Genomic DNA, 11,565 nt, shown 5'->3' on the forward strand with positions numbered 1-11,565 from the left:
TAACCTGAACTTACCTTGTCCATCCACGATGACCGTGTTGTATTCAGGTGGTAAAGTAGCTTGTGTGGCTCTGAGTAGGCATGTATCCTCCTGTCCGGAAATGCCTGGAATTTTCTATCCTGATTGATTTCATCTGGTGTATTTTTTTTAGATGCATCCTGGCATTTGCTTCCTTATTCTGTATCAGAGGAAAATATTAATAATTACTGGTCTTAGATTTCCTGTAATGCTAGCTAGGAAGGAGGATGAAAAGCCGGCATGGGATGATAGCCAGTACTGGGGCTATCAGGCCTGAGGCTATGTATTTGCCTTTGAAGAAGACGGAGTCCCCGGGTAGTAAGGATGAAATAATTTACCGGACACCACCCTCTGCCCTTCTTCTAATACACCATTTGGGGCACAATATTTACTTTTGAATTACAAGCTGCAAATTTTATACGACTTTTATTTGAGAAATGGTTCACAGACTTTCTCTTATATCCATTTCAATAGCAAAGTGTCAGGATATCTCTAAATGAAGAACTTCGTTAAAACCATGTGGCTAGGGGTTCCTGGGTGGTTCAGGCAGCTAAGTGTTTGCCTTCGGCTCAGGTGGTGATCTCAGGTCATGGATGGAGCCTGGCCTGTGTCAGGCTCCCTGCTCCGGGTGGAGTCTTCTCTCTGTCTGCCCCCTTTCCTCTGCTCATGCTGTCTCTCATGCGCTCGCTCTCAAATGAATAAGTACAATAATTTTTTAAAAAATAAGAAAAATTTAAAAATAACAAAAGCACATGGCTGAAACTAGATTATCTAGACTGTTTTGTGAAAGAGTATGTTTTATGGAAGATGATAGGATTCCAAAGTGAAAGGCAGGCCACAGGCTGGTGGATTAGTCAGAAACTGAGCTCCTTCTGGTGCTAGGTTCTGCCTCCTTGGACCTGCCCTCCTGGCAGAGGTGTTGCCTCCAAAACTCGAGTCCTTTTTCTCAGCCTTCACAAGGTGCATCGTATTACCCTTTAAGGCTGAAACATCTGTGACCCTTCCTCCTTCTCAGTGCACAGAAAACCGCAGGGCTCCGTGAAATGCTTCTGTTGCTACAGAGCATCTGAACAGAGCCAGGCCAGTTTTTTTTAGCATGATCGATGCCACACACAGCCTGCGTCCTGGGTTTGATTCCTGCCATTTTCTCAGGTCCCAGGATCGAATGGGAAATCAACTGCAGAGATGACTTTCGAGCATCCTGCTTGCTGGGTCGGCTTTAGTTTCTGAGATGCCATCATGGGTGTGTTTCAACTGTGTTTGCAGCTGCAGCCGCGTGTTTCACACACACACACACCCCATACACACGGTCAGGCACTACTCGTGGACCCAAGTAATGTTGGCATTACAGAGTCCCTGGGGAGCAGGGTCCCATGTGCTCCCCAGGAGCCATGCTCTTTGGGCCTGGTCCAGGCTGAGATCCCAGATCCACTGCCTGACCCAGGGTGTGTTTGCTGCGGCTTCTTTCTGCAGAAACGTGTGTGCCCTGGCTTTGCTTGGAGTCTGTGCGGGACACACAGACGGAAGCACCTAAAACCCGTGCACGCTCTAGTCCCCCAGACTGGCAGTAGGCCTGCGACTCTCCTGCTGGTGTGTGGGTGAGCCCTGTCCTTCGGTTATGCAACGTCCTGCGAAGACTGACTGCCGTGGCCTTTCCCACACGTTCATCTGTAATTAAACACCCGCTGTGTGCCCCGCACGGTGCTAGAGCACGGATGGTAGTTGTCCTCAGTCTGTTTCAGTTTCCCGGATGTTTGTCTTCCAGATTGTAGGCTGACTTCCTATTTCTGCCACGAGGAGGCCTGAGGGCTCCGCTGGCTGAGAGTCCATTTCTGGACCCTGGGCACAACCTTGGGAAATGTTACTTGTGACTCTGGTGCTGAACTTGGCGCTATAGAAGGCACAGACTAACAACTTGGAATTTAACTGTCAGTCTTCAGATGTGTAAAGAAGGATGACTAAAGAGGGCACCTGGGTGGCTCAGTCATGAAGCATCTGCCTTTGGCTCATGTCATGATCCCCATGTCCTGGGATCAAGCCCCAGGTTGGGGATCTGGCTTCTCCCTCTGCCACTAGCTCTCTCTCTCTTGTTCTATCTCAAATAAATAAAATCTTAAAAAAAAAAAAAAGATGAACAAAATACAAGTCCCCTTTCCTTTACATCAGAATTGAACCCCATCTGAGAACACTGAGGGATGTTTGACCTGTGATATCATTTTTTTCCCCTTTCTCAACCAGTGTTACTACAAGGCTTACTAATTTCTTGGTTCTGTGTAGACAGTGGCGTACATAGACTCACTCACTTTTTCTGGTTTTCAGACTCAGTGTGGGGGGTATGTATAATGACTGACAAGTGTGTAGAGTCATCAAGTCTACAGGCTGTTTTGTCATATATCATCTCAATCCTCAGAGCAGCTTTGTGAGACACATAATTATTCTTTATAAGTCCTCTGACAATTAAAGAAACCCAGACTGTTTATTGAGGTGCTAGTGTCTGATGTCAGATCCCACAGTCTTTCGGAACATTCTCTTAGAGGCCTCTGAGGGCAGCGGAGAGGAGGCGGGAGGCTGGGAAGTAGTGCTAGGGGCGGAGCCCAGATAGTGCCAAGGTGCTGCTGTGGCCAGGCCCCACGTGCGGATCACCAAATCGTGGCACATTATGTGTTTTGAACATGGGCTTTTCAGCTGCATCGGGCTTTATGGGGCCCCACCAGTGTACGTAGAACATCTATCCTATGTGCTCTATTCTATTCCCATTTTACAGACAGGGACACTGAGGCATGGAGAGAGTGTGAAAATGACCACGCCTGCCCACCTTCTCCTGGCTGTGCCCTGTTGCCTTTGTCTGCAGATCCACTCAGGCTGCCCCAGCAAGCCTCCATTCTCAGGGCTCCGGGCACCCAGTGACTGTGGACTGGAAACTGGGGAGACCCTACTTCTGGAGCATGAATGCCTCTGCCCACTACTTCCCAGAGTTCCCACCTCTTAGACAAACTTAGGCTCAAACATAAGAGAGTCTTCCTGCTTCCGGATACTACTGTCTGAAGGGATGGTTTCCTTGATCGTTTGATGATAACATTATTTTTTGTATAGTTTATAAAGCATGCCCACAGACGTTCTGCTATTTGATTTTGATTTGACACCAGCCATCCTGTTACACACACCCCCCCCAGGAGCTTATGTCACAAGGGGCCTATTGTCCAAGTGAGGATTAGGTTGGTTGAGACACCCCAGCTAGGCTCTAGGCCCCGTGAAGTACAAGTGTGTTCCTCATTCCCCTCTCTCAGGAAGGGACGTGTATGTGTAAGCAGACCTTGTACCAAATCCCCCGTGACTTCCTACACCCCCAAAAGCAAGAACTTTCTAACTTTAACACACCGAGACTTAGACTGCTGACCAATGAAATAAGGAAACTAATTACTGTTACTCACTAATTAGCACAGTGGCCTGTGGTTAGCCTCATGTCACAATGGGGAAACCAAGGCACAGGATGCTTCTGTCCATCCCCCAGGTAATACAGGGGATTTCTTCAGAGTCAGCCTAGTGTCTGGTTCACTGAAGTAGAGCAGAGTTGGCCAGTGTGAGGATTCATCTCAGGGGGTTGTTACCTAAGTGAAGTGAAAGTCACAGTATATGTAGGTTTTAAGACCGAGTATATTTTGGTGAAAACCCAGTGAGGCAGTGTGAACGTTTGGATGGTATATCTCCCCAGAGTGATGCCTCAGGGTGAGAGAAGTCTGTGGGCCCGTGATGAGGAGTGAACCCCTCATGTGCACACTTGCTCCCTTCAGAGAGAGTTCAGGAATGAAGGAGTCAGTTCGGGGTCAGGGAGCCACCAGCAGTATCACCACTGCTGATGGGTAGGGGGCTTTGGGAAGGTGAGCAGGAAGGTCCTTGGGGACACTGAGCACCCATCAGGATGGGCTGTTGTCGGGCGCTTTGCTTATTCATGGGCTTGCTTTGACGCTCCAGTTTTCTGACTCCCCCTCTAAGGAATAAACAAGGAATGGGGAGCCCCAGAGGCTGCCATGCCTTAATTCAGGAGTGTCTGTCTTGCGGGGGTGGTGGTGGGGGCCGAGGAGGGCATCTGGTCCCAGAGGGTTCTACCTGGGTCCCAGGTTGGGGGTGAGGGGTAAGAGGCTGAATGGTGTCCCTTCTCGCTCTTCCTTTTTTTTTTTTTTTTAAGATTTTATTTATTTGACAGAGATCACAAGTAGGCAGAGAGGCAGGCAGAGAGAGAGAGAGAGAGAGGAGGAAGCAGGCTCCCTGCCTAGCAGAGAGCCCGATGTGGGACTCGATCCCAGGACCCTGAGATCATGACCTGAGCCGAAGGCAGAGGCTTAACCCACTGAGCCACCCAGGCAGCCCCCCACTTTTTTTTTTAAGATTTCATTTACTCGAGAGAGAGTGAGGGAGAGCATGAGATGGGGGAGGGTCAGAGGGAGAAGCAGACTTCCCACTGAGCAGGAAGCCCAGTGTGGGACTGGATTCCGGGACTCTGGGACCAAGACAGACGCCTGACCGACTGAGCTATCCAGGTTCCTTTTGTGTGTGCTATATTAAAACAATCCAGAAAGGATTCTTCCCTTTCTGTTGGACTTTGTAGGTCAGTAAGGGAATGCCTTTGGTGTGTTGTCCCTGACTTCCTGAAGCAGTAGGAGAGCGAGCTGCAGCCACAGGCAGGCCAGGCTGTGAGCCCCGGGGAGGCTTCTGCACCGCCCTTCTGCAGGCTGCCGGATCAGCTCCTGCTGATTTTGAGAACCAACGAGTTGTCCCGGTGTTAACTTTGGGATTTGTGGATCCGTGTCATACACGACGTTTAGAGGGACAGAGGTACTGTTACTAGTGCATAAATACGCTCTTTCTCTTGCGAGGTCACTTAGTTTTTAGCAGTGGCCGTCCCGTAATGGCACAGTAATGGTGCGGTTGTGGGGCAAGAAGGACTGCTGTGGGCCTGCTTCCTGCCTCAGCAACCCCTGTACAGGGCCTGGGCTGCTTCTCTTCGCGGCACACAGAGCGCACAGCTGGCCTCTCTCAAAATGGGGCCTGCATTTTATCGCTGCCCCGAAGATGTGTTTCCAAGAACATACTCCTAACAGCCCCCCTCTTTGTCACATTGCCACTGCCCTTTCAGTACACGTAGGTGGAAAAAAACAACACATTTAATTGTTTCAAAGATTATATATATATTTTTTAGCAAATATATAGTAAAGGGGGGGGATTAATAAAGGGCTATTTTTCTCAGCTTGTGGTTTCTAATTACATCAGTTACAGCTTAGCCCTGCCCTTAACTAGAGTGCAGGCATGAACTGGAAAAGAATGAGCTAATCCGTGATAGATCGGGTTGAATAAAGATCTCCATTCATATCTTTACCTTTTATCCCTTGTTCCAAGTGCCAAGAATTAATGCTGTTTGAAAGTACAGACTGAACCTGCCAAGCTTTGGACGGCTCCGATAATCCTAATTATTTTAGACGTGAGTGAGAAGGGCAGCAGTGCCACTGTGGAAAAGAGTCCCATTGTGAAACATTACATATCTGCTAAGTGGTGTTGATTGGACGTGATTTTATTTCCAAACACGGCAGTTATCACGGAGCGGAAGAATTTGTTGTTTGAGAAATTTTCATTAGCTTTTCATCAGACTCTGAGGCCTGCAAACTCAGGAGACCAGAGGCCAGCACTTTTGTTTTCTTCCTGTCCACATGGAGGCGTGGAGCTGCTAACAATTGAGGAGTGCCACTCATATTCTTATTTCTAAATGGTTTCTTAGTGGGCGTTTAACAGCATTTAACAGAGAGAGGAAGAAAATTTTTCTCAAGCATGAATATCCTGTTTTCTCACATCACTGGAGGAGAATTATTCGTTCCAGCCCACTGACTTCCAACAGATCATTCAAGTTAAAAGTCAGGGGTCTTTGCAGTGTTGAAAGATTTAGCAGTTAGAGTGGTTTTTGTTTTGTTTTTTCTTGAGGTGAGGTTTTTTGGTTTTTTTTTTTTTTTTTTTTGAGGAGGGGAGTGCAGTAAGATAGATAGTATCGCTGGAATCATCTTTAAAAAATTTCTTTCCCAGCACTGATTAGAGTGATTACGTATAAGATTTTTTTGTTTGTTTTTAAATAATTGTAAAAGAAATCCCCTTTAGCTTTTTAGACAAACAGGCTACTTGAGAGAAAACAGATACTGGGCTTGCTGGTTTAATCGAGGGTCAGCCTGGAAGAGGTTTACCCACTTTTTATTGAAACACATACAAGAAATCAAATGAGCGAGTTTTTCTGTTTCTTACTTTTTAGTCTCTACTTCGGTGTCCAGAAGTCATTTCTTCCATTTCGGGAATGCTGGGAAATGCTGGGAGCCTGTCTGTGATCTATGGAAGGGTAGCAGAATCCTGAATTGTTTATTGCCTGTGAATGCTCGCTGCTTTCCCCCCTCAGCCCCTACCCCAAGCCCAGCTGCCCCCCATCCCCACCCCCACCCCCCAGCACCCTAGCAAAGCACTAACATCTTCAGTGATGCAAATAGTTGTGTGTTGAGCATCTCTGGGCCAATTATTCTTTCTTTGGGCTAATTCCCCAGAGTGGAATTACCAGGTCAGAGGGTATGAACAGTTTTACGGTTCTTATTACATGTCCCTAGATTGCTGTCCAGAAGGACTGAACCAATTGCTAGTGCTACCAACAGTGTACCTTTTCTTACAGTCCCACTGACACAAGGCATTAGCATTTCCACAAAATAATTCTGACTTTTGAATTTTTAATTGGTATAGAATAATTTATAGTGGTCAATGATTACTCTTCGCCCAACAACATTTAATGAAGCTGCATTAAAATGGAGAGGGTTCCATTGAGGGTGGTAGTAAAATAGGGTTTGGACATTTTTCTCCCAAGAGAATGCTGAGGAAATCTTTACTGTAATTACTATTGGGAGGGGCCACACTAACTAAGTTCAGCAAATACTGTCCCGAACCTCAGCAGCCCCCTTTTCAAAGACCCTGCTAAGCCTCGACAAAAGTAAGAACAACATAGACAACATAGAGAGACAGTGAAAAATACTGGCATTTTTCAAAACAGGTTGCGTTCATTTATTTGCATCTTCTCTGGAGTGCAGTCACGCGTGAAGGCGGCTGCAGCCCTGCCCCTGTCTGTGCAGGTGACATCCTGTTGTGTCTCTGGAGCCAGAGGCTCAGCAATACTTCCCAAGAAAACACCCACAAGGCAACTGAGGGCAAAGGGGGCTATCCCCTGATTTCTTCCTTTGGCAGAATTCCTGCCCTTCCCCTTTTCGGTCACAGATCAGTTAACTGTGAGTGGATGGTGTAGGGCTGGGGGGTAATGGGGAGGGGGACCGAAGGCAGGAGGCAGTCTGGGGGCCCAGGACATGTCAGGGGAGCACTCACTGACCCCTTCCTTAGCTGCTGCCTGAGTCTGACAAGGGTCAGGTATTTTGCCTCCTTAAACTCAGAGACTAGGACCTTTCCGTGGCCAGTCACTAAACGTGGTGCCCAAGGGTGGGGGACGGTGCAGGGAGAGTGAGACCGCGGGTCAAGCTAGCTGGTGCCACACTGCCCTTCAGCTTCCAGAAGGTCCCTGTGTCACCCCTTGAGAATAATTCTTCCCTTGAATGGTTGGAGCATTACATACTTCGTTAAGGTTTGTGGCATGCAGGAAGTGGGCAGTAAAGTCTCCCTCCTGTCCCCGTTGCTTGTGACAGAGGACCTTCTGTCACTGGTTTGAGGTGGGATGGGGCAGTGGGCTGATCAGCTCATGGACTCTGCAGTTGGCTCTTAGCTGTCCAGATCTGTGTAGGGGACCAAGATGTCAGAGCAAAGTCTGCTGCTTTGTGTATGTGTGTGTATGTGTGTATATATATATAGCATTCTGGGCACACAGCGCCATTCATAAATCATCTTGAATTTGCAGGGAACTTTGCATCCATTGAACAATTTGAATTTAGCCTCTATGAACTGCAGTGAGATGAAGGCTTCAGATGTCATAGGCTCACAGGGCTTTTGGTTGCCGTATGTATTTATATAAGCATGTGTATGCTTTTTGGTGACTGTAAAGTACATTTAACAGCGTTCTACTTTAAAAATTTTTTTTAAAAAGGAGCTTACACACTTTTACTCTTGCTTTTTATTTAAATGACTAAACAAATACTATCAATATCAAAGATAGTTGCTGGTCAGGAAATTGCCTTAATTGTTTCTCAGATGTACTCATTAAGTTCTCAGATCTGTGCCTTTCCTTATTGGAGGTATTTGAGGTAGTCATATAAAACTCTCTGTCCTTCTGTCTGTCCATCTGTATGTCACATGAGAAGAAAGGGGCTTTCTGAAATACGTTGGTCTAGTGGTATGGTTCAAGGTCTGCCTCTTAAATCCCAGCTCTGTTCTTTTAGTTCTGTGTGGTTCCACTAGCTGCAGCAAACCTTTTCCAAACCCATAACAAGCGTAAATAGTGTTCTCTTGTAAAAAGGTCTCTTTTCAGCATGGTAATATACCTTATTAAATCCCAAACATAATAAGTATTGATGGCAAACACATCAGGACCCGGTACAGCTTCTACTATGATTTAGTTCTCTACAAATGACTCCAGCACTCAGCTCCCAGTGCATTTTGCTAATTACATCATAGATTTCCCTATTGATGAACACAGACTGAATTAACACAGGAGCACTAATGTACCCTTTCACCATTATTGTTGTACAAGAAGCCGTGGCAGATGCTGGCAGTTAGTTACACAAACATTAGTATTAACGATTGGCCATTTGGAATTGGTGACAAACTACTGCCCGGCAGAATCCTGAGGCTGAAACCAATCAGGAAGTTAATGAGGAGAGAAATTACCACTGCAGCTTCCCCTTAATTACATTCACTCTAGGCAGGAAGGGAGTTCTGGGGGTGGGTCTGAACTCGGCTAAGGTTAAGAAGGTCAGAGACCCTTTTGCTTAAATTTTGTATCTACTGTGGCTTGTAAGGTTGCAGAAATTGCTCAGCACATTACCATCCTTCATATTTAATGTCAAGTCCTAGTAGAGTTTTACATTCGCGGATTTGCTTTTAAAATCTCTACCTGACTCCTCTTTTAGTGAAGGTATTCCTTTAAGTTTTTATATTTAAAAAAACCCCAAAACTCTTTAGTTTTCAAAAGTTATGTAAATAGCAAGTGTTTGGCCCTGTAAGTCCCAAGAGAAATACCAGGTATATTAATCTATCACCTTCGCTGGCTACATGTTGGAAAACTTAGGGTTACCTGTCAAACGGTAGAACACATGCCCGGAGCCTTGCTTGGGGTAATTTGTCAGACGGATCATTTGACAAGACAAGTTCTATTAGCGTCCTTTACACAAAGGGGAGGGGTTCGGTGAAGGGAGGAAATAGTTTCCGCAGAGGGGGAAGGAGGAAAAGACTGGGTTTTTTTTATTTTCCTCTTTATGCACGTAAATTCAGAACTCTGCTACCTAACTTTCCCCTTCAACTCCGATAACTGAATAGATGTTGTGCAGAAATACTGTGTGTGTGTGTGTGTGTGTGTGTGTGTGTGTTTTCCTAAAGAAACACTGGGGTTTTTAATGAGTGCCTAGAACAACACTTTCAACTCAGAATAGAAATGCACAGTGCCTCTATCTTTGTTGGAACCTAATTGAAGACTGAATGCGCACAGACTAGCCGCTTGTAACACTCTTCTTCCCCGTCTCTCCCCACGTCCCAGTATTCTCGCCGCCCAGCAGTCAAGATTCTGGCTTGGTTTCCCTCTCCAGCAGCTCTCCTATTAGTAACGAGAGCACAAAGGGAGTGCTTGAATGTGAGTCTGCCTCCGAACCCAGCAGCTTCGCCGTCACTCCCGTCATCGAAGAGGACGAGTAAATGATGCCTGGTGCCTTTGGCGGTTTCCTTCACTTGGAATAGCAGGCTTATTCCATTTAGACGCGGGGTTTGTTGTTAATATTTTGCCTTGACTCCTGTCGACTTAACTGTTGAGAGCGTGTTTGGTTTATACTCCTTAGAGCTTAGCCCAGAGGCTAAAATACATTTGGAATAGTTTAGGATCCATGAGTACCATCTGCAAGAACTAAGTGCTTTGTTCATGGAGTTAAATAGTAGTATCCTCCCCCCCCCCATTTTTCATGATTCTGGTTTACATGTAGTTTTCAAAAAATACAATAATTCACTAAAGTCAGGGAGTACATTTGCATCTAAATGTGTCATAATTAGATATTACTTCTGGTTTTAAAATGAAATCTTAGGTGCCTTAGATGTTTCTATTTTACTATTTTAATAAAACCGCAAAAATATAAATTTAGCCAAGTGCCTGACCAGTGAGAAGAAGAACACAAACTTAGTGATTGTTCTAGAAATCTATAGGTCAGAGTAATTGGAAATACTGTGTGTTTGTGTTGCTGTTGGAAAAGCCAAGCTCTCCTCCATCCTCCCAACTCAAAAACATGATTGAAATACAGTTGGAAAAAGACATTAAAGTCCTAAAGAACCACTGCATTTTCTAGAAAGGGTGTAATTTCAAAACAAAACATTTTAAAGTAACTTCAGCAATACAAAATTCCTGGGTTTGTTTCTAGAATAATAGGAGAGTTTATCCTACACATTCTTTCTACTACAGGGGGAAAAAAATGGATGCAATCTAGACTGTTTTGTAACCTTAGGTTGTAATCTGATTTGAAAATAAGTACATCTTTAAAAGTTACTACGGATTTCTGAGTTCATTATTTTGTTAAAAATTGCTTGTGGAGTACTTCCTTATGTAACAGAAGCCATCCTGAAATGAAACTAGTCGGAAAAAAATTCATTGTTCTGTGTAGTTGCAGCTGTACCTGAAATAAAAATGTTATTGATGACTGAATTTCCTTGTGTGTATATTTGGTGAGCGGTATTAAACAGGAAAAAAGAAATTACTTGTATTTTCTTCGCTCTGTGCTTTGAAAACATCTATTTGATTTCACCCCCGTCTGTTGTAATCAATAACCTGACCATCTTGTTTTTTATTAAATGCACTTACTCTTAATTTCATCCACCAGTGGTTTTAGAGAGAATAATGTGGAGTTACCTATATAGGTTTGACATTATAAATCACTTCTTGGGGCTGAATCGTATAGTGGTATCGATTGATCCTGATATATCACAGAAATTTACTGTCACTTCTGTTTTCAATTAAAGATACAATCAGTCAGATAATGACTTAATTGGATTTTACAGAAGATTGAGTTTTATTGCCCAGTGCTTTACGAGTTTAGTTAAGGAAGATCATTTTATCACACTTGTCAGGCTGCTGCTATTGCGGGGCCGTGTGCCCTTCGGGGCGGCTGTAGCTATTGTGAAGGCGTCGCCAGGAGGCTGCGGGGTGCGCGGCACAGTCGCAGCCTCCCAAGGCCTTCATGGTGGCTTTTCCCAAGTTGAAGATACTTCGTGCCCTTGCTGCCCACAGCCCGGGCCCCCTACATTTTTTAAAATAATCCTGGCTTTGCGGATCCAGGACTCTTCCAGTTCAGCCATTCTAGAGAGAACCCCAACACAAGAATTTTGCAGGGTGGTTTTGTT

General features: G+C 45.2%; 1 protein-coding gene across 2 annotated transcripts in view; it reads left to right on the forward strand.

The window, feature by feature from the left end:
* DMRT1 (doublesex and mab-3 related transcription factor 1) overlaps window positions 1-10,929 on the forward strand; it is a 104,160-nt gene extending 93,231 nt beyond the window's left edge. Inside the window, exon 5 of one of the 2 annotated variants that reach the window (XM_032308884.1) lies at window positions 9,725-10,929. In XM_032308884.1, coding sequence (XP_032164775.1) covers window positions 9,725-9,879 — 155 coding nt within the window. In that variant the 3' untranslated portion in view covers window positions 9,880-10,929. The remainder of the gene's footprint in view (window positions 1-9,724) is intronic. The other variant, XM_032308885.1, reaches the window with a different exon arrangement.
* The last annotated feature ends 636 nt before the right edge of the window (window positions 10,930-11,565 follow it).

The sequence above is a fragment of the Mustela erminea genome, chromosome 12, assembly GCF_009829155.1.
Source record: "Mustela erminea isolate mMusErm1 chromosome 12, mMusErm1.Pri, whole genome shotgun sequence".
In the NCBI taxonomy this organism is placed as follows: Eukaryota; Metazoa; Chordata; class Mammalia; order Carnivora; family Mustelidae; genus Mustela; species Mustela erminea.